Source organism: Schistocerca americana, chromosome 2 (assembly GCF_021461395.2).
Source record: "Schistocerca americana isolate TAMUIC-IGC-003095 chromosome 2, iqSchAmer2.1, whole genome shotgun sequence".
Lineage (NCBI taxonomy): Eukaryota > Metazoa > Arthropoda > Insecta > Orthoptera > Acrididae > Schistocerca > Schistocerca americana.
In genome coordinates, this window is record NC_060120.1 from 572784444 (window position 1) to 572809104 (window position 24661).

Below are 24661 nucleotides of genomic sequence, written 5' to 3' on the forward strand. Positions count from 1 at the left end.
TACTGTTATACATCAAGAAGTTTCCGGACCTTGCGTGACACTAATCACAGTAAGTCCAATAGTCATAATGAACAAAAACAATAATATAGAGATGAATGTGATTTTCAAGTGAATATAAGAAGTAAGAATCAGAAAGAGTGAATAAAAACATGAGCAGAGGAGGATAGAGCTGTCCTGAGAAAAACATTTGTTTTTGTAGAAAGAATTGATTGATTGTGAAATGGCTAATGTATTGAGATTGTTGTTCCAAGTTTTTTTAAGTGTTTTGCTAAAGATTCTCATACATTGTGAATTTTTTTCGCATTAAACCTGTGTGACCGATATAGTGTTCGGAATGAAAGCATCCTATGAGGAAAGGTGAGGGGTTTAAAAATATAAAGATTAATTACACCACATAAGATGAATATCAGAATACTTCACAATATGTGGAAAAGAATTGGGGACCACAAGGATATTTTGTTGAAGATATGGACTGTTCTATCAAATCCAAGAGCAGTGTTAGTATCTTTAACATTATATTCTCCTAGCATAGATTTTAAAGATTATATCCGTTCAGTCTGTTAAGCCTTCATTTAATAATCTGTCATATTCATCAATTTCTTGTCCCATGACAGTTTTTTATGACGTCACCAGACTAAAGTAGGGATCCAATTTCATTAACTATCAAATTTCTACTACTACTTTGTACAAAAGCAAAACAAGGATAATGGAATGTAGTCGAATTAAGTCGGGTGATGCTGAGGGAATCATATTACGAAATGAGACACTTAAAGTAGTAAAGGAGTTTTGCTATTTGGGGAGCAAAATAACTGATGATGGTCGAAGTAGAGAGGATATAAAATGTAGACTGGCAATGGCAAGGAAAGCATTTCTGAAGAAGAGAAATTTGTTAACATCGAGTATAGATTTAAGTGTCAGGAAGTTGTTTCTGAAAGTATTTGTATGGAGTGTAGCCATGTATGGAAGTGAAACATGTACAATAATAGTTTGGACAAGAAGAGAATAGAAGCTTTCGAAATGTGGTGCTACAGAAGAATGTTGAAGATTAGGTGGGTAGATCACGTAACTAATGAGGAGGTATTGAATAGGATTGGGGAGAAGAGAAGTTTGTGGCACAATTTGACTAGAAGAAGGGATCGGCTGGTAGGACATGTCCTGAGGCATCAAGGGATCACAAATTTAGCATTGGAGGGCAGCGTGGAGGGTAAAAATCGTAGAGGGAGACCAAGAGATGAATACACTAAGCAGATTCAGAAGGATGTAGGTTGCAGTAGTTACTGGAAGATGAAGGAGCTTTCACAGGATAGATTGGCATGGAGAGCTGCATCAAACCAGTCTCAGGACTGAAGACCAAAACATTAACAACTTTGTAAGAATTGTACAAGTACATTAGAGAGAGACACTTCATCATCTGCTTGATTGCATCGAAGCACATACCTTACATTGTGCGAAGTACTAAACCGGGAAATACTATTTTCTATTCTTCATTGCGCTACCTCATTACCTAATGCCTGAACTGCCTATGGCCCATTGACACCATGCACCTCTTACTGAAACGAGATTCAAGCCAATGATCTAACGATTACCAATTTTGAGTGCTACCATCTTTTCTCTATCTTTATGTATTTTATACTTCTTTGCAATGCTCGCAGAACATGCACCTTTGTTTAAAAAATTATGTTGCTTTGTATTTGAACACATGACCCCTGTGTGACAGGCAAGCATTCTCCTGGAGAATGACACTGTGTGATGAAAAAGATTGACCGTACTTTAGGCCACTAAAGATGCTCAGAAAATTTTGAAGTTGAGTTTCTCAAGAATTTTTTAGACTTGCGTTGAGCTGCTGTGGGATGTTGCGATTTGAGTTCTGAACTTCATATACCGTAAATATAAAAAAATTACAAAAATCCGATTTGCATGTGGTCTCCTTGTCATCATTGTATACACAAGATTTGCTAAAACGTGGCGTCTTATCTTTTGCATTTGTAACAGAAGTTTAGATTACACCAGACAGAATCATTTATTTTATAAAATTTGTCCTCAGTGTTTTAAATGAGTTTTGTTCAACTTGAAAGAGAAGCACACAGAGTCATAAATTAAAAACGTTGCATTTATTTTTGACCACCTCCTATTTTATCCTGAATTCTAATTTTATACTGTGTGCAGTGACATTGAAACACACACACACACACACACACACACACACACACACACACACACACACACACACACCTAAAATGCTTTTGACAGTTGATATGTTACTGCTTATTATTGTCTGATAAGGTAATTGTGGTTTGTAACTATACTTTTGTGAGTAGTTTGTAATCAGATTTCATACTAGCGTTTTAAATATCGTAACCATTTCACTTACTTTGCAGAGGGTCTATGTCTACATTATATTCAAATGCTGATCTTATAGTTTCGTGTTCTTTTTGCATATCATAAAATCTTCACAGCTCTTTCTGTTGGTGGCTTCAGCTCTTTGCTCATGTAGATCTTGATAGCATGAAGTAAAACAGTTACATGGCTCCCCATCTGCTGCACTGCAGTGTTGAAGATATAAGAGTATTTCTTGAAGTGTGAACAAAGATGGGATGAGTGTGTTTCAAATTCATACCAGTGATTGATAGGCAAGGGCCACAAGAAAATAATTTTTTTTTTTTTTCAGATATCCTTAAAAAAAACAGCTAGCCAATGATCAGTTTTGTTTTATTTTCCAGGCCAAGAAATAATATATTGTTAAGTGAGGCTGACCTAAAAGTCATGGTCTGTTTTGACAGAATAGGTCTGTTCATTTCCTTGTAAGTGATGCCTGATATATAAAGTGATCTCTCATACTTCTACAGCCATAAATTTCTGAACTGTTACATCTTGTATCCTCTGCCTCCCAGCGTTTGAAGAAAGGGACTGTTTTCCAAATTTGATGCATTTGTGGTTAAATATAAATACCCCAATCTCAACACCTACTTTTCTGTTATGAATTTGTTGTAAAATGGAAATTTAATTTCACAGGTATGCAGCCCTTACATAATTGGACATCTTCTACCAATCTTCACCATGAAAAATAGCAAAGAGATGTATAATTACAATATATTTAATGCTGAACAGCTTCTGAAGCAGCTTGAAAAAATACTTTCAGAGGACCAAGTGAAATGTCTTCTCTCAGAAAATATGGATATCGTAATTGTGACAATATTTCGCTTACTATTTGATGTGGGCGCTGTAACTGCTTTGTGTGGATACACATCCAGCTTACCAGAACCAGCTCCTCCCACCATTAAATCTCAGCAAATGTTGGATACCTTAGAATATCTTCAGGTATGTTGCTAATTTTATATTTATGGGCAATACTGCTCTCTCTCTCTCTCTCTCTCTCTCTCTCTCTCTCTCTCTCTCTCTCTCCTCTTCTCTTCTCTCTCTCTCTCTCTCTCTCTCTCTCTTGCTCTGTCTCCCTCTCCACCCCTGTACTCTTAGAACTTTTTTTTACTAAGTGATTGTTGTACTGCAAAAGATTTTTAGTTTGTATCTTTATGGAGTGGCTTGAATATAACTTGTGTGGAGTGGAGCCAGTTAATTTGGAAGGACTGCTGTTAATTTGGAAGGACTGCTGTTGTATAGAAATTGTGTGTGGAAAGATAGAAGTGACTCCATTCTACTTCTGGGCCATTCAAGTATTTTTCTGATACTTTCTAATTAGTAGCATATCTTGTAATATGAAAATAGTAACAGAACTGCAGTTTGTCTGTATGCATATTGACGTCATAATATTAATGGAGTAAATCCTGCAGCATCAAAGATTATTGAAGAATGCCATGAAACACTTGCAAGGGTAGGGAAGAACAACAGGACACCTGCCCTTCATGGGAACAGAGAAAGAAGCCCATAGGTGCATACTTTTGGCGGAGGATGTCTGCTGACTGTTACACCTTTTATATTGTTCCTCTTTTTGGTGCAGCTCCATACGAAAGGATATTTGTGATTGTCTCTTGTAATTGAAGTTAGTCTATTTTTCATTGGTCTTGACTGATGAGTAATTGTTATGTTGTAAGTCTTACATTTCTCCTTGTTCCTGTTATATGATTGTGTTATGTAAAACTGTATTTTGAATTTATACTTTCTTGTTCTATGTCTCTTGTCTGTTATTTTACAGAAGAACTCACAGGCACCAGAAGTGAAATTGATACTGTTCTTGTCAAAAAACAAACCTAGAGTAATACAGAAGATATTACTTCAGCTGGCACTCGATATTCATCAACAGCTGACTTGTGAAGAGATGATAATATCACTTCATCGATATGCTGCATTTGCTGACTTGCTGGGATGTAATCTAACAGAAAGTTCTCTGAATGCTTTGTCAACTTTTGTTATACGAGAAGTTATCCACCAACTTATTAACATCGTGAGACAAGGATACAAACAAAACCAAGGAGTTTTGTCAATTGCGGCATGTAATTGTCTTTTGCACTTTCTTGATAAATGTCTTCCAGTTAAAGCACTGATTGTAGAAAAGTTTCTTGGAATGTGCACTAGTGTTCTGGTACCAGTTGTGAAATCTGATGGATATGTAGCTGCAGAAGCTTGCAGATTACTTGAATTTATAATAGTGAAAAATGCTGAGTGTCTCTCATCAGGAATCAGACTTTTAGGTCCCTTTCCAGCTCAACCTAAATTTAACGAGATTCAGAAAGTATATCAGCGGACAGTCTATGGAGGAAAACAATATACATTGGAGGAAGAAATAAAATATTTCTTGGAAGCTGAAATGTACTCTAGCTGCCATGTGGAGAGATTGAAACATCTTTATTTGCAGGTAATAAAGTAGACCTTTCACACATTGTGTTTGTGTAATTATATAATTATTGATATTCTGTATTGTTTTATGTCCCTTGCACTCAGTATAATGAGAGCTTAAGTCCTCAAATACAGTCAATGTTTTTTATCATTTCATCTTTAAGATATAAAGCAATCATACAAAAACCAGCTCAAGTAATATAATTAATCTGAATATGAATAGTTGTGTGTCAGTTTTATTGTAGCTGAAGCATTTGTTTATATATGTTCTGCTTGTGTAATTTCTGTAGTGATGTAGGTAATCAATTGCAGAACAATAACAGCTTTAGCAGAAATCATCTTTTCAACTCCTTTATCAAATCTTTGAAACCTTAAGTCTTGCTGACAAAAATGAACACTAACATCAATGATGTTAGGGACAGGAAAATTTCATGTAAATAATAAAGCAAAAAAATAATGCAAAACTTGTGATTTTTAGCAACATAATGTAAAATTGGCAGTTTGTACAAAATGGTGCAAAATTTGGCGTTTTTTGCCATTCCCATATAATAATGTAAAGCTGAAGACAGCAGATTCCTGAAATTAATAACTGATAGTTAATTAATGCAGAAATTGGACTCTGAGAATTGCATATAATCTTTAAATACGCCGAAAGTTGATTATCTGCACGAAAAACTATGACTCTAAATGGCATGTAAAATCGACCACATTTTAGTAAGAATTTTAGATGTTGCTAAAATATTTTCCCTCACTTTTGCACAACATGATGTACAAAAAATGGTGTGTTTTTGAGAGGACTTTCATATGGCGCATCAGTTAAACGAGATATCTTCATAATACACAAGTATAAATGTGAAAAACATGAGATAGGGCACTTTAGTTTTGCAGATTATGACATCTAGTACCTTTCAACCAAACCGAGACCCATTCCTTTGCAATGGATAATGCTATCAACACAACACCCTCCACATATTCAGAAAAAAAAAAAAAAACTGAACACCTTGAATGACTAGAGACAGGACACATACATTAGTACGTTCTGCAGAAATGATTAGCATTTCAGTCACCTCGATTCAGCATGTGTCCTGTTGTCTAATAGGCAGTGCAGTTTAACTGATCCACAACATTAAAGACCTCTTTGAATCCCATCATTCAGATACTACACAGCGTGACCCCCCCCCCCCCCCCAAAAAAAAAAAAAAAAAAAAAAAAAAAAAAAAAAAAAAAAAAAAAAATAATAATTTAAGCACATAGAAGGAGAGGAGGAAATGAAATTAAACTTCACTGGTTGAAATGGTTTGTTATGTTACTTAAGTGTTTATAAAAAAAGAGTCAAATTTCGAAAGAACTTGGCAGTATGAGTCCATTTATCAATATGACTTTGAAATCCATGTGGTCAGAATGCATGCATTGGTTTGGATGGGTGTCATAAAGCCATTGTGTGCTCTTCTGAGGCAAATGGTCCACAACTGTTGTAACTGATCCTTGATATCTTCAGTACTGGCACAAGAAGGAGTTGTCATTCAAGCTAGTTCCACACATGTTCTATCAGGGACAGATATGGGGATCTAGCTGGTCAGCACGCAGATCGTTCAAAGACACAAATGCATTGTCTTGTTGAAAATTGGTGCCACAAAACTGTTGCATGAGAAGTAACACATGAGGACGCAAGATGTCCATGGCGTTCTGTTGGGCCATCAGAGTTCCATCAGTCACTACCAGCTGTGAAGTCACTTGAAAATGTTGGAAGATGGTACCTATCCCAAGGTCACCAATGATAAATCACATGGGGGTGCAGCGACGTGAATCATTCCTGAATACAGTGTGACATCATTCATATGTAGACCATGCTTCCAGTCGCAACATCACTCTATATGCAGCTGTTTGTATTTTGATGTTTATGATACCTACATACGGGATGGTAATTCACTAATATGGCTGTTCTAAGTCTCTAAACAGTGGTGCAGGATGATGCCGCAGACAGTTGCAGGGAGCTTGTTACTTGTTCTTATATGATAGGCACCAACATCAAGGGTTACAATGTGTTTGGTGCATGATATGGCGACCCTCCCTTGTTGTGATCAGATGAGGTTGACTGGAACCTTGGTGACAAGTGTGCTTGACTACATGTAACCCTACATTACAACTTTGGGTCACTGCCACATCCAATTGCCCCACATGTCATTATGAAGAACGATTTGACCAACCGGCCAGATCGGGATCCACAATAAATTCTCTTTCAAACTAATTCAGGTGCTGGTAACACTGTCTCATACAAGCCTACAGCTTCTCCACATCCTACACAGTGATCATTCAACATCTGACGCTGTTCATGTCCCTTATATACCCTACCCTACCTGGCCTGGCAGCAAAAGTAAACATGAGCAACAATATGGCATTCTGATGGTCATTCTAAATGTCACAGAGTATTCAAAATCTAATCGCTTACACACCTGCCAGAGGTGCACCACTTTATATTGATATCTTACATGGCTTCTAGGTGCTTCACTCTTTTTGCCTGTCAGTGTATTTGTTGCGCAAAAATGTTGGGAAATCTTAGTCTGTAGATAAAACTAAGCCTGTATTCAGAGTTAAAAATGAAAATTATTTCATTGTTGTAGGAGAATGAATTTTTAGTGATTAGACTAATAAACTTTTGAGAAACATGAAGGGATGAATACTTTAGGCAAAGGTAAAGGAAACACTGAAATGCACTGAGTTGACCTTCAAATTATGCTCTCATCTCATATGGTCACAGACCAGCCTATTAAGGCTGTGTTCACAGCTCTAGGTTCTTGAATCAACCATGGGTTGATAATGAATTCCTTTAATGCTGATACGGCAAAGAGACTGTTGTGTGTACCTATAATGACAAGTGGGCTATGTAAAATATTCTGCAGGGACACAAATCTCTCCACAAAATTTACTGGAAAAGCAACTTTCCATGCTAGCAAGGTGTTTGAGACATCTCATGTTGTGCTGAAGGAAGTTTGTCTTGTGCATTCAAATTTAGACTCTGGGTGGCTGTTTTCATATTGTAGTGAAGTATTGATGGACCTCTAGCATAAAGTTTCAGAAGAGAAGTTTGATATTATGTGACAGTACTTTCTTTTGAATGACTTTTAACAGTTTATGCTTGCAGAGTTTTTTTCTGTAATTTGCTACATTTATTGGGTTTGATATAAAGCATTTCCTTTCAAAGTGTAAATAAATGTAATCTGTGATGTCAGGAATAAATATAATGTAATTGATAGACATCATTTCATCTCTGAATGTTATTAATTACAAAAGTACCTTATATGCTTGTAGAATTGTTTCCAAAAGAAACAATATCATTTTTTTATTTTAATTTTTTTTATTTCTCCTCTTCCCTCCCAATTCCCCCCACCCACACCCTTCCCACTTGCTGCATAATATTTCAGTGATAGACCTACCCATCCTCTCCGTTCTTCAAAAGCAGAGCAGTGATTGTGAACTGCAGCACCTTAAGATTATGAGTAGAATGGTTGTCAAAAGATTGTGTGGCCTGACTCACCCGGAGAGCTGGATATTGATCGTTCCACAATCGCACCAGAAAAGACATACAGTTATATCATAATTTATTTCTTATCACTAGATATAATGTGATTGATTATTATATATAAGCTTTATTCTTTACAGTTAGGACTAATAGGATTCAAAATTAGATGTTGCTTGTCGGCAGTTCCAATTTTTAGAATATCATATACACTAATAGAATCATTCAAAATGGTATCACATGAAGCAGAAATTTACAGTGAAATTTAATTCTTCTGTTGAAATAACTGAAGTTACCTTTCTCTTTTTTTATGCAGCTTTCGACAAGAAAGACAGAACTGAGGGATTTATACTTGTCGCTTAAAAATTTAAGAGGATTTTCAGAAGATTGTGAGGAAAGCATTTTACATCGGTTGCTGTGTGTGCTTGTTGGACTTACATCTGCAGAAGACAAAGAGGTAATATGAGAAACATATCTTGTCTGTTGGAAAGCAGATCTGAGCATTGGAGTTGAAATCAAGTGATGATCGTTTGCTTTTCAGTGCTTCCTCTTCCTCTCCAGATTTCTGAAACAAACAGCCATGTAATATCCATCAAAGTCAGAACACTTTTCAACATTTTCAGTACTGATATTCCCCTTTAATGATAATAGTACAGTTGTTTCTTATCTGACTTCTACTAAATAAAACAAGTTTTCTGTTCCCGAATGTCATTTAACTTTCATTACATGCATGTGAGTATGAACATCTGGTTTTAGCAGTAGCTAACCTCATGCTAAGTAAAAGATTTTTTTAATTGTTATGATTTTCATCTTGCTCAGCCATGAGTTTACGTGGTAGTAGAATACTCTTGAGGTCCTCCTTGGCGCTCCGTATGGTGTCATTTGCCCTATGCCACTCCTGCTGGGATGTAGGAATTTCTGCTGTCAAGATCCATCCACCACACACTGCCCAAGGAATGCCACAAACAGATAACAAAAATACAGTACAAAGACTTGCTCATATATTATATAGGAATAATAACAGCTTTCTGACCCCTTTTGTCATGTTTAATTATTATTAATTATATATAAAAACAAAGATGAGGTGACTTACCGAACAAAAGCGCTGGCAGGTCGATAGATACACAAACAAACACAAACATACACACAAAACTCAAGCTTTCGCAACAAACTGTTGCCTCATCAGGAAAGAGGGAAGGAGAGGGGAAGACGAAAGGAAGTGGGTTTTAAGGGAGAGGGTAAGGAGTCATTCCAATCCCGGGAGCGGAAAGACTTACCTTAGGGGGAAAAAAGGACAGGTATACACTAGCACACACGCACATATCCATCCACACATACAGACACAAGCAGACATATTTAAATATGTCTGCTTGTGTCTGTATGTGTGGATGGATATGTGCGTGTGTGCTAGTGTATACCTGTCCTTTTTTCCCCCTAAGGTAGGTCTTTCCGCTCCCGGGATTGGAATGACTCCTTACCCTCTCCCTTAAAACCCACTTCCTTTCGTCTTCCCCTCTCCTTCCCTCTTTCCTGATGAGGCAACAGTTTGTTGCGAAAGCTTGAATTTTGTGTGTATGTTTGTGTTTGTTTGTGTATCTATCGACCTGCCAGCGCTTTTGTTCGGTAAGTCACCTCATCTTTGTTTTTATATATAATTTTTCCCACGTGGAATGTTTCCTTCCATTATATTAATTATTATTAAAGTGGTAATAAAGAGTTGTACACACATCTTCTCATTTGTAGAAGACAAGGGCATGGAAATTTTTGCACCTATAATGTTCAAGAGAAAATTCCCAAATTTAATTCAGCCTAGTTCTGTATCCTCTCACTATAAACTTTCAGTAAAGACTTTGGGCATTATGGAATGTAATTAGGGTTCTGACTCGCAAAATAGCATTCATCTCTTTGAACAAACACATCATATTTTCATCATTTTATGTGTGTGAAACTATCTTAGCTAAGCTAATTGTCTTCCAGAGATACCAGTCAGTTGTTCAGGAAGCATAATGCAAAAATTAATGTCAACTTTTGTGTAGCAAGAGTATGTATCTGATTTGCTCTTGAACTTAGAGCTCAAAATGACTGACATTGGTCATTGCACAGTACTTGGAATATGTGTGACTTGTTTCATCCTGCCATGGTGATGCTCCCTGAAAAGGCAGGTGAAATATTCTTGAAACCATACTACGCCTGAACCATGAAAATGTGTGATGCTTAGGTTATGGTTATGGGATGTTACATCTTTTAACTGAAGAAAATAATGCACTGTGCTAGTGTTTATTCGAACAGACCATATCAGTATTCTGCCTTTTGACTGACACAGACCATTATTGCCAATTTGGCCCAAGTAGGATGTGGTGTTCAAGAATCTGGATCTTCTTATGTAGTAGTTGTCTAACAAGATTGTGGAGAGAAAAACCACTTTTGACGTAGCTAGGTCAGTAACTGCAGGTTATTTTCCCAAAGTAAAGACTTGTAAGCTTTTCAAAAGACACTAAAGAGTAATCTGAAAGTAAACCCACATATGTGGGATCTGGTTTGTCTCACAACTGTTTGCCATCCTAAGTGGTGGCCAAACTTGGGTGGGTTGAAAGATTCCTTAACACTTTGAACACATTCACACCCACCTTAACCCTCTGCTACTCACGTGATAGTTCCTGACACAGTCACTTGTGTGGATGACAGATATCATCCACAACATAAATGGTGTATTTGGACACACTGAATTGTGTGTATGGATGGTTTTGCAAAATATTTGCTCAGTTGAACATCCACATCTGAGAAACATATTTATAGACTAAAAGTCTGCTTCAGTTGCTAGCAGTCTTCTTAATTTAATCAGTGACTGGTTTTGATAGTGTCGGAAGTTCCATGCGGCTTTTCGCGGATGATGCTGTAGTATACAGAGAAGTTGCTGCATTAGAAAATTGTAGCGAAATACAGGAAGATCTGCAGCGGATAGGCACTTGGTGCAGGGAGTGGCAACTGACCCTTAACATAGACAAATGTAATGTATTGCGAATACATAGAAAGAAGGATCCTTTATTGTATGATTATATGATAGCGGAACAAACACTGGTAGCAGTTACTTCTGTAAAATATCTGGGAGTATGCGTACGGAACGATTTGAAGTGGAATGATCATATAAAACTAATTGTTGGTAAGGCGGGTACCAGGTTGAGATTCATTGGGAGAGTGCTTAGAAAATGTAGTCCATCAACAAAGGAGGTGGCTTACAAAACACTCGTTCGACCTATACTTGAGTATTGCTCGTCAGTGTGGGATCCGTACCAGGTCGGGTTGACGGAGGAGATAGAGAGGATCCAAAGAAGAGCGGCGCGTTTCGTCACTGGGTTATTTGGTAACCGTGATAGCGTTACGGAGATGTTTAATAAACTCAAGTGGCAGACTCTGCAAGAGAGGCGCTCTGCATCGCGGTGTAGCTTGCTCGCCAGGTTTCGAGAGGGTGCGTTTCTGGATGAGGTATCGAATATATTGCTTCCCCCTACTTATACTTCCCGAGGAGATCACGAATGTAAAATTAGAGAGATTAGAGCGCGCACGGAGGCTTTCAGACAGTCGTTCTTCCCGCGAACCATACGCGACTGGAACAGGAAAGGGAGGTAATGACAGTGGCACGTAAAGTGCCCTCCGCCACACACCGTTGGGTGGCTTGCAGAGTATCAATGTAGATGTAGATGTAGATGTTGAAGCTTAAAGCTTTTCCTTCATGTACCACATTTATGTTTTCATGAATACATGGTGGCACCTGAAGATGAAGCATTAAGCTTCTCAATCAGTCGTGGGATAGATTAAGAAAATTACTAGCAACTGTGATTTTTATTCCATGAAGAATGATTTTAGAAGTATTTTGTTTAAATCTAAGTATAATACACTTAGTACACACATGTGGTAAGGTACACAATAAGTGAACATGTTTTTAGAAATAGCTCGTAAATACCTGCAGTACGTCTCTGATAACAGCCAACTTGTCAGTCTCTGTGTAAACATCCCTATCATGGCTACTATGAGACATCAGACATCTCAAGAGCAAACGGAATCAGTTTTCACACACGCATAAGTAACATGATTCAAATCTGTTGCCCTTTGAGTTATCCCACAATTTCAATACATTCATTCTAGAGTGTCTCAGAGATTCACACATATATTGTAAACCAATGAAAACTCTGATCTATAACATCTGTTTCTTTAGCATCCCTTTCCCTAGAAAAGTTGCATGAGCTTCATTGATGGGGTATCGTCTCAGTTGTGTGACTGGATTTGTGATTTCTTGTCAGGAAGGTCGCAGTTCGTAGTAATAGACGGCAACTCATCGAGTAAAATTGAAGTGATATCAGGTGTTCCCCAGGGAAGCGTCCTGGGACCTCTGCTGTTCCTGATCTATATAAATGACCTGGGTGACAATCTGAGCAGTTCTCATAGGTTGTTCGCAGATGATGCTGTAATTTACTGTCTAGTAAGGTCATCCGAAGACCAGTATCAGTTGCAAAGCGATTTAGAAAAGACTGCTGTATGGTGTGGCAGGTGGCAGTTGACGCTAAATAATGAAAAGTGTGAGGTGATCCACATGATTTCCAAAAGCAATCCGTTGGAATTTGATTACTCGATAAATGGTACAATTCTCAAGGCTGTCAATTCAACTAAGTACTTGGGTGTTAAAATTACGAACAACTTGAGTTGGAAAGACCACATAGATAATATTGTGGGGAAGGCGAGCCAAAGGTTGCGTTTCATTGGCAGGACACTTAGAAGATGCAACAAGTCCACTAAAGAGACAGCTTACACTACACTCGTTCGTCCTCTGTTAGAATATTGCTGCGCAGTGTGGGATCCTTACCAGGTGGGATTGACGGAGGACATCGAAAGGATGCAAAAAAGGGCAGCTCGTTTTGTATTATCACGTAATAGGGGAGAGAGAGTGGCAGATATGATACGCGAGTTAGGATGGAAGTCATTAAAGCAAAGACGCTTTTCATCGCGGCGAGATCTATTTACGAAATTTCAGTCACCAACTCTCTCTTCCGAATGCGAAAATATTTTGTTGAGCCCAACCTAAATAGGTAGGAATGATCATCAAAATAAAATAAGAGAAATCAGAGCTTGAACAGAAGGGTTTAGGTGTTCGTTTTTCCTGCGCGCTGTTCGGGAGTGGAATGGTAGAGAGATAGTATGATTTTGGTTCGATTAACCCTCTGCCAAGCACTTAAAAGTGAATTGCAGAGTAATTATGTAGATGTAGATGTAGATTTAGAAATAGTCGTATCTATTGCAGTAATGCATATTATGTTTTCATCAAAGAATAACTTGAGATAGCTGTTTCTGTCTTTGTTATATGAGTTTCATTTTTGGGTCCTGATAAATGCATATTACAAGAGCTTGTTGTAACATTTGTAGGATATTTACTTTTCTGTGATTTAGTTATTCCATTTTTTTCTAGAAGAAATACATCCTCTTGAATTTGTCGTTCCTGTGATTCCAATTCATCATTTTCTGACTCTTCTTGATCTGTTCCTGATTAATGACCACTTTCATATACACAGTCCTCGTTCTCTTAGTCAGCAGTATCACTGTAAGCATCTTCATCACTTAACTCATAATACCATTCCACAGTAAAAAGAATATTTAATTTTCATAGGTAAATATTATAAGTAAAAATCAGATTAATTGTAATTAGACTCAATATGCCTAAAATTACGCAGGTGAACGTTGTATTCAATCTATGAAAGCATTTACTTTGTCAGATTGTCGCAATGGAGTTCGTGCAACTGACCAGTTTCCTCCATGCTTTAACAGTGCTTCATAAACAGTGCAACTCATGTAACTGAAAGCTAACACTGGCTGAAGCTAATGGTGGTGGTGGTGGGGGGGGGGGGGGGGGGGGGTGGAGGAGGTTAACAATAAGGTGCTGAAGTCCAGTCCAGTCAAATAAAATAGTGAGAAAATCATGTGGATGATAAGTGTCATCTGCACAAGCAATGGAGGGTTAAGCCCAGCTCTGAGTCTTATGTGATTTCTTCTTCTTCTTCTTCTTCTTCTTCTTCTTCTCTTGTAGTATCAGTATGAGTACCAGTAAGCAGATGTGTAGTGATGATAACAACTGAGTGAAAATGGTCCATTCATTCGGTTGTTGGAAAACAGCGACTCATTCAGTTGTAATTTTACATATTAATTCAATTATTCATTCATTCTTTTGAGTGAAACTAGTTTGTGGGAGTAATCAAATGAAAACATTAGACACCATTGTAGCTTTGCATATTGTATGAATTGTTCGTTCTTTTGTTTTAAGTGAAAAATATGTTGTATTAGAAAGTTTCTTTTATTTGAATAATTACTTTCTAATTTTTAGTCTCAATTGTGTGAAATTTTTCAGTTGATTTCAGAGATTTTGATGAGATTACAGTGGAGACATGTTGTGAATTTCAGATTTATTTCGGTTTCTCTTCAACCGGGTCAACCAATACAGTGTTCCCCCCTATGTATATCTTGTGAAAAGACCATGAATGTAAAAATATGAGAGATGTGAGCTCACTTGGAAACTTCAGCAATCATTCTTAACTGCAGAACATTCGCAACTGAAACAGGAAAACAGAGAAATAGCAGTATTATACCAGAAAAGAAAGCATGTTAATATTGCATTTTCATCCAGTTCCGAGCTAAGTTGAAAGTTTCAAGTCTTAACTTATCAAGAAGTTTGTTTGAAATCAGCTGCAAAATTTGTACCAGACAGACGGACAGAAAGACCGACCGACCAATCGAAAACGAGGTGTCCTCCCCCACACACCAGTCTCAAAAGCCAGTTCATATTGCATGTCATCCAGTTCTGAGCTGAATTGAAAGTGCAAGTCTCCAGCTTACTGCAAAATTAGTTTAAAATCAATTGCAAAATTTTTATCGAACAAACAGAGAAGAAACCGACCAAATAAAAACATTTTAAAAAGTGATTGTTCATTTATACATTCATAAATTTACAGTGCAGCATTAGATATTAAACTTTTAAAACCAACCAAAAATTGATATTAGGTACCACAAGTACAAAAATTCTTATTTAACTAAGTAAGTAAATATATTTTGAAAATGCTTTGCTTTTAAAAGTATACTTTTTATTCGCATCTTCTTTAAATAAGACACTTTATTTGTCCCTAAAAAAAATTGTCAAAACCAAAAAGGCTGACAATGTATGTAAGTAAAATCACTCAAACCCATTGAGAGAGTGAAAACATTCAGGTAATGGCTGCAACCAACAGAGACTGGTTTCAGTCAGTTGTCTCGCACTGAATAAAACCACTCAGACATGGTGATTGAGTGAAAACATTTAAATCACATTCACAACCAAAGGAGACTTGTTTCAGTCAGTTCTTAAAAACAGTCAATTGTCCCATCACTACAGCTGTGTCGATCTGCAAAATAGTCCTACATAATTGAAGGAGAAAACTTGGAAAAGATGTGGTCTTAATAGTCTGGAAATAACTATACTTTCATTCTAATTTTCACACGTATGCCACAATAAAATGTGAAATCGTTAATGTTTTAGTGAATATTAGTGGTTTTAAAATTCACATTTGATCTGTATAGCACTTTACTTTTATTATATGGTCTGAAATATTATTTTGAATTACCCGCATTTGACTGTCATTTTAACTAATTTCTCATTCTTCATAAATTTTTTGGATATTTTCTTTCTCACTATGATCACATTTGTTCAATAAGAAAGATAAATGTTTGCTTCCCTAGGTGCAGCTTGGGGCATCACGCTGCCTTGGTGAAATTGGCCCTTCAGATTTGGCAACACTTGTTCTGCAACCAGAAAAGGAAACTGATGAAAATATTGTACTGACTGAGGACATCGTTGTGTTGCTTATTGGCAGTGTATTAAAGAAACTTTCTGTTGCTTTGGTAGATGAAAATATCAATGTCGTCAAGGAAACCAGCTCAGCCTTGTATACAATGTTAGCATCAAAGGAAGCACGCATATTCTTGGGTAAGTGATGTAGGATTCCTGTGTTCCAAATTCACTGACTTGGCTGAAAGTGTAGCGAACAAAACTCCACTTTTTGGGGTAGGTAAACAACAGCTTTCCCTAAAAGGTTGTCTTTTTCCTGTGTTCACTAGCAATTTTTTGTTGTTAAAGGAAAATGACAATTCAGTAAATATCTGTACATTACAAGAGACTCACTAAAAACTGTTCTGTAATGTACCATTACATACCGTCCACAGTCCTTGTGAAACTAAAGAATGACAAATGTGGTGTCATTTTGTAGTTCTTGTCAATTTTTATGGTAGTGCATAGACACCCTATTGCCGAAACATGTTATAAATCAATATAAACATTAATATTCACACTCACCTGATATCGTATTCAGAAGTGTTGCTTGCTGGCCGCTTGGGACACTGCTATCACGGTGGGTAACGAAAACAAGATGGAGTGTCGTGAATGTTATGTTAGATTGTGGTTCTGTCTAGCCCTTGTTTCATGATGATGTTGGGATTAGCGTAAATAGGGCTCACTGGCCTTTGAAATGAAATCTGAGACTAGAAATTGATCTGGATTAAAAATCTTTGTTTATGAAAAACTAGGTTTGTTTACTTGCTTGTAAAACAGATGGTTACAGGAGATGAGTAGATCGAGAGCACTTTACCATTAGCATCAACATTTCTGAGCATGAGTATTTTGTGAAAAGTAGGTTACTCATTGCTACTGTAAACAGGAGTGACAGAAAGTACAGCAAAACATAGAAATCATAAGAAGATATGCAAAACATGGTGCCTCTGGCGGCTGGGGTGGAAACTGCTTTACAGCTGCATTTCACTTGTCGCAGCACACGCGACACTACACCATTGGATTCACATAACATCACTGGTTAACACAAATCTTGAGTGGGACAGCAACCCACACAGCAGATTCTACAGTGTTGTACAGTAATTATCAATTTTATTTTTGATGTGCAGAACTGACTGGTAAATGTACTCATATGGCACAGTTAAAGCTCACATTGTTTTGATCAGATCTTGACAATGTGCATGACTACTGTGTTTGGTTATTTTTCTTATGGCCTGTTCCTGTAGTTTGAAAACAGTATTCATATTTTGTGCATTTGTTCCCCAGAGTAGAATTCCATAGGTGAGAATTGAATATAGATGTGAATAGTACGTAAGGAAAAAGGCATTGGCTGTTAAACACTGTTGGCAGGATTCTGAGGGCGTCACATGCTGATAACATCCTATTTTGCAAGTTTCTCTGTGTGCTCACACCACTTCATATGAGAATCAATATTCATTTCTATAAATTTTGTGTTTGTTACAGTCTACAGAGACAACATATACATTTAATTTAACATATTGTTTCCCCTTATCAAACTGAAATTAACATCATTTGTTTTCTCTATGTTCAGTGTCACTGTATTGCATTTGACCAGTTGTAAACTCTCCCTGAGGATTTCATGTGAGTTCTCTGGAAGGAATTCTCTAGTTTTCTCAGTCACTATCCCGTGAACCATGGACCTTGCCATCGGTGGGGTGGCTTGGTGCCTCTGTGATAAAGATAGCCCTACTGTAAATGCAACCACAAAGTAGAAGTTTGTGTTAAGATATCAGACAAATGTGTGGTTTCTGAAGGGCAGTAGCGTTTTCAGTAGTTGTGAGGGCAACTGATTTGGTGTAACATTAACCAAAATGGTCTTGCTGTGCTGGTACTGCAAACAGCTGAAAGCAAGGGGAAACTACAACCGTAATTTTTTCCCGAGGGCATGCAGCTCTACTATATGGTTAAATGATGGTGGCATTCCCTTGGGTAAAATATTCTAGGGGTAAAATAGTCCCACATTAACATTTCTGGGCACGTACTACTTGGGAAGATGTCATCATCAGGAGAAACAAAATTGGTGCTATGTGGATAGCAGTAAGGAATGTTAACTTTCTTAATTGGGCAACTAGGTTAGCAAATTTAGAAAGGAAAATGGATGGGTTGGAGTTAAAGATAGTGGGCATTGGTGAAGTTTGGTGGCAGGACTAACAGGGATTCTAGTCAGGTGAATACAGGATTTATAAATCCAAAATCTAATCGGAGTAATGCAGGAATACACTTAATAATGAATAAGGAAATATGAATATGGGTAAGCTACTTCGACAGCATAGTGAACACATTATTGTGACCAAGACACTCTCTCAGCCAACACCCACCATAATGGTCAAGTTTGCACACCAATTAGCACCACAGGTGAAGAAGAGATTGAAGGCGTCTATGATGAAGTAAAGAATTTATTTAGATGGTTAAAGGAAACAAAAATTTAATTGTGATGGGGTAATGAAATTCAATGTAGGAAAGGAAAAGAAAGGAAAAAATAGGGTAATAATAACTGGGGGAAAAGAATAAAAGCGGAAACTGCGTGGTAGAATTTTGCACAGAGCCTAATTGGTCCATCGCTGACACTTGGTTTAAGAATCATGGAAGCAGGTTGTATGCCTGGGAGAGACCTTCGAGACACTGGAAGGTTTGAGATTGATTATATAATGACAAGACAGAGATTTTTGGAACCAGATTTTAAATTGTAAGACTTTTCATGGGTATATGTGGTTTCTGACCACAATTTATTGGTTATAAACTATAGATTAAAACTGAAGAAATTGCAAAAAGGTAGGGAATTAAGAAGATGGGACCTGGATAAGTTGAGAGAATGAGAGATTGAGTTTCAGGAGAGCAATGCTCGACAAGAACAGGGGAAATGAATACAGAAGATGACGAATGGGTAACTTTGAGTAATGGAAATGATCGTATGGACTTGTTGGCCGGGAGGCCCGTTTGGGAGAGTTCAGATGCCGTATTGCAAGTCCTTTTTAAGTGACGCCACATCGGCGATTTGCAAGTCAATGATGATGAAGAACACACAACACCCAGTCCCCTGCCAGGAATCGAACTCTGGCCCCATGTGTGGTAGGCGGTAACGCTACCGCTATGCTACGGAGGTGGATGGTAACTTTGAGAGATGAAATAGTGAAGGCAGCAGAGGATCAAATAGGTAAAAAGACAGGCCTAGTAAATATCCTTAGATATCACAGGAGATATTGAATTTGACTGATAAAAGAAGAAAATACTGGGTGTTTTGGAAATAAGTACTGAATTCTTGTGGAATGACAGTTTGGATATAGACAGAAATTTTTAAGTATATGAACGTGGGTCACATATTGACAATGGTAGGCGACCTCAAAGAAGTGATCAGTCTGCCTGGTGGTGCGATGACCAGCGGTACGTATCCATAAGTTTTGATGTCTACTATCAATTGTTTTCATTGATACCCACACCCTAATGAGGAAACTCTGTACTAATTCCTTTCATCTTCATTCAGTGCTGTGTACCTGAAGTGAGCAGTCATTTGTGTACTTCGTTTCCACCTCAATGTAGTTCATAATCAAGTTTTGTACCAAAGGTAAGACAATGTGTTATGGTGCAGTAGTATGCACTTGTAATAGATTGTTTACTCCTTTTATCATGCATGGGACATGGAACATTTTGTGAGTAATGAACTTGCAGACATGCACTTGGCCTTTGATGCTGCAGGAGCACGGCATTTGCACACAGAATATTATCCAAACAGGGAAATACTAATTTGGAGAACATTTGCCACTGTGGATCATCATCTCCATGAAAGGGGCATATTATAGGGAGATTTCCATGCTTGAGGTCAACTACAGAATGTAAGCAATCCTGGTTTTGAGGAACGAGTACTACAGATGTTTGACAACAGTCTTTCAGGTAGTATATGCTCTGTTGCCCATGCTCTGAATGCGAATGCTAGTTCTAGCTGTGTTTGGAGAAATCTGCATGGTGGTCATTGTCATCCAAACAAGTTGTATAAGGTACAGGAACCTCTAGCCACTGACTTTCCAACTCAGAACGAATTTGCCATATGGTTTTTACAGCAAAGAAAGCTAACTCCCGACTTCGCAGACTTTGTTCTGTAGACTGATGAATTGACTTTCATCCACAAAAAAATGTTCAACAGTTGCAACTTCTATGTATGGTTTCATGAAAATCCTGGGTATGGCTGTCCACATTTTTCAGGAATGATTATCAATTAATGTTTAGGTTGGAAATATTCACAACCAGGTAGTGAGACCTTACATTCTTCCACACTGTCTAACTGGTTGTTTTTACTGTGTGTTTCTTGAACATGTACTTCCCAGTCTTCTCAAAGATGTTCTGCTTCAAACCAGAAGACGAATGTTCTTCTGCCATGATGGGACACCTCCCGATTACAGATATAAAGTGAGAATATTTTTGGACAGACAATACCCGGGGTACTGGATTGGATGAAATGGAATTGTCACAGGCCTGCAAAGTCCCCAGATCTCTCACCACTTGGGGGGCAAACATCCTTCCTTGTTTTCTCTGCTATTTGCCAGAATTTTGATGCTGCTGGTAGTTAGTCTGTCTTCCATTTGACAGAGCAGGAATAACATTGCATCAATGTACAGGTCGCCCCCCCCCCCCCCCCCCCCCAACTTCGCCAGATTGAGACCTTTTCTATGATGTCAGTTCTCCCATGACACAGTCTTTCAGGTTCTTCCACTTCTTTTGAATTTCTGTACATGTCATGAGTGAAATTAACACTTTGTGTACTTTACGTATGAAGGTTGTGAGCCTATAGAAATAAGAGCTGATATCTGTGGTATGCAGATAAGGGATTATTTTTCAGATTACTTTGTGACTTCACAGGGATCAGTATCTTGGCAATATGACAAAAGTTCAGTTTTGTTAATGGCAGTGTCTACATGAATGAATAAAATTAGTGAACTATGAAATACCTTTGTTGTTATTTTCTGATACAGTCAATTCAGCCCAGTTCTGAATATTGCTGGGCACACTTCTCCCCATTCTTTTTCATTTAGATTGTGATCATTGTATTCTTTTAATTTCCTATTGTAGAGAGCTAGCCTCTTTTCTACTTCTACAATTAGTCTTTCTGAATTGACAACACAACTTACAGTGTCATCTGTAGCCCAACTCTCGTCATCAGATATGCTGCTGGTGCACAGAATGTGTGTGCCCAACACTTAGCGAGAGTGACTGAGAAACAGCATCACTAGTGTGCAGGGTCCTATGTGATTCATGTGATTCATTCAAGATGTGCAACTATCATATACATGAAATACAGCCATTTGCATCTTTTAAATCACTATCACTATTTGACCACAGATGTGTCCATTTGTAGTCCAATCTTCATGTTTCATCCTTACGACAAACAAATTGCGTGATGGAAAATTGGCTGTGCGTGCGTAGTCTAAAGCGGCCTTTATTAAAAAGAGAACCATATGAATATCAAGAGCTCATATGGAAAACCAGTACTTACACAAGAAGGGAAAGTGAAAGGTGTAAGGCATATAGAAAGGGTCTATACAAGGGAGGTGATCTTGAATAGAGCGTAGATGAGGTTGAGACAGCAGAGACGATACTGTGATAAGAATTTGATACGGCACTGAAAGACCTATGTCGAAACAAGGCTCCTGGAGTAGACGATGTTCCGTCAGAACTGTTTATAGTCTTGCGAAAGCCAGGCATGACAAAACTTTTCCACCTGGTGTGCAAGATGTATGAGAAAGGTGAAATACTGTCAGAAGAATGTAATACTTACAGTTCAGAAGAAAGCAGGAACTGACAGGTGTGAATATTCCTGAACTATCAGTTTAATAAGTCATGGTTGCAAAATACTAAACATGAATTTTTTACAAAAGGATGAAAAACCTGATAGAAGCCAACCTCGGGGAGACTAATTTGGACTCTGGAGAGATGTAAGAACACCCAAGCAATACTCGCCATATTATTTATCTAGAAGGTACATTACGGAAAGGCAAGCCTACATTTATAGCGTTTGTAGCCTTAGAGGAAGTTTTTGACAGTGTTGACTGGAATACTCTATTTCAAATTCTAAAGGTGGCAAGGATAAAAGGCGAGCGAAAGGCGATTTACATTTTATATGGAAACCAGATGGCAGTTATAAGTGTCAAGGGGCACGAAATGGAAGCAGTGATTTAGAAGAGAGTCCAATGCGGTTGTAGCCTAACCTCAATGTTATTCAATTTGTACATTGAGCTAGCATGGAAGGAAACCAAATGAAAATTTTGAGTAGAAATTTACTATAAGTTCAGAGAGAAGAAATAAAATCTTCGAGGATTGCTGATGATATTGTAATTCTGTCAGACAGCAAACGACTTGGAAGAGCAGTTGAGCAGCATGGACAGCATCTTGAATGAATATTTTAAGATAATAATAATAATGTCGTGTGACGAGGGCCTCCCATCGGGTAGACCGCTCGCCTGGTGCAAGTCTTTCGATTTGACGCCACTTCGGCAACTTGCGCGTCGATGGGGATGAAATGATGATGATTAGGACAACACTACACCCAGTCCCTGAGCGGAGAAAATCTCCGACCCAGCCGGGAATCAAACCCGGGCCCTTAGGACTGACAGTCTGTCACGCTGATCACTCAGCTACGGGGGCGGACTATTTTAAGATGAACATCAACAAAAGAAAAACAAAAATATTGGGATGTAATCTAATTGACAGGACATAAAATACAGGCTGACAATGGCAAGAAAAGCATTCCTGAAAAAGAGAGATTTGTTAACACTGGATATAGGTTTGTTAGGAAGTCCTTTGGGAAGGTATATGTATGGAGTGTAATAGAGTATGGAAGTGAAACATGGGCAGTAAACAGTTCAGACAAGAAGAGAATAGAGGCTGTTGAAATGTGATGATACAGAAGAATGCTGAAGATTAGATGGGTAGATCATGCAACTAATGAGGAGATGTAATATAATTTGAAAGACGATAAATTTGTAGCACAAGTTGACTAAAAGAAGGCATCAGTTGGTAGTACGCATTTTGAGACAACAAGGACTCGCCAGTTTAGTATTGGAGGAAAAGGTGTAGGTAAAAATCATAGGGGGAAAATCAAAAGATGAATGCAGGGAGCAGATTCAGAAGTATGTAGGTAGTTATTAGGAGACAAAGAGGCTTATTGCTGTCATCAGCATGAATAACAGTACCAGCAGAAAAATGCTCCTTTTGGAACACAAAAAAGTAGGGTATGCTCCTGTTTATCAGTGGACTCTGGCTGAAAAGTGGGTTACCAGCAACCACATTCTACCTTCCTCAGCCCCCTCAAAAATTTTCCCAAAAATTTTGACTTTTTTTTTTAACCTCTCACTCCCTCAAGTTCCCCTAACTGTAACTCTCTCACACCACTAGTCTATTGCTGTAAGTCGCTCATTTCCACCCACTCCCACTTGCCCATTCTCATTCACTCATTCAGCGTAACTCATTGTCATTATCTCTTTGTGTCCCTCTTACTGTCACTGCTGCCTGCTTCACAGCAACAGTCTCCTTCATTCTGTCCCCCTATTACTGTCTCTCTCTCTCTCTCTCTCTCTCTCTCTCTCTCTCATGCTAATATCTCATTTACTCCTTCCCACTGCCACAGTCTTTTCTCACGGTCACTATCTCTCTCTTCCTTGTCGTCATTTTATAGGCTCTGCATCTCATTATCGCTGACTCTCATGCACTTCTACTTTCTCTTTTTTTCCTCTCCCACTGGCACTATCGCCTTCACTCTTTACATAACACTTTTCTGTCACTGCCAACTATGTTCCAGTGCCATTGTGTCCCCTGTTTCTCCCACACTTCCATTGTCTCCTTTGCCCTTTCTGTGCCACAACCATTGTCTTACCATCTTCCAGTATTTATTACTTTTGCATATCTTTGCCACTGTCACTGACTCCTCCCTCAGCATAAAAAAAGTGTAAATATGTTCACATACCAAAATTTTTGTGAAAATTTTTATAAGTGCTGAGGAAAGTAGAATGGAACAAGCCTGTAAGGACGGTAGTGAGGAAGGAAAATAGTCGACTTTGATTTATTGGGAGTGAAGCTAGTCTACAAAGTTTACAGTGTATACAAAACTTGTGTAATCCAGTATAGGCATTTGCAGGTGACTGCATATTGATTTTATTGTTACCAATGTGAACTTAGAATAAATGAGGGGCTGATACGGTGACACACAGTCATTTTTCCATCACTCCATTTGCAAGAGGAATAGGAAAGGAAATTACTAGTAGTAGTACGGAGTACCTTCTACCAAACACCATACGATGTCTTGCAGAGTATGGATGTAGACATAGATTAGCCAGCCTCTTATTCCTAATAGTAATAACTTATTTATTAGAATCTTCTGGTCAATAGTATCAGAAGCCATAGAAAACTCTAAAAATATGCTTGACACACAATCCTCTTTGCCAAGAGCAGCACATACCGCTTTTGTGAATTCTACTGTGGCCGACTCT

General features: G+C 38.0%; 1 protein-coding gene across 1 annotated transcript in view; it reads left to right on the forward strand.

The window, feature by feature from the left end:
- Window positions 1-24661, forward strand: part of LOC124591556 (serine-protein kinase ATM-like) — a 456741-nt gene that overhangs the window by 250115 nt on the left and 181965 nt on the right. Inside the window, exons 24-27 of the mRNA XM_047131742.1 lie at window positions 3013-3318; window positions 4151-4810; window positions 8625-8765; window positions 16061-16307. Coding sequence (XP_046987698.1) covers window positions 3013-3318; window positions 4151-4810; window positions 8625-8765; window positions 16061-16307 — 1354 coding nt within the window. The remainder of the gene's footprint in view (window positions 1-3012; window positions 3319-4150; window positions 4811-8624; window positions 8766-16060; window positions 16308-24661) is intronic.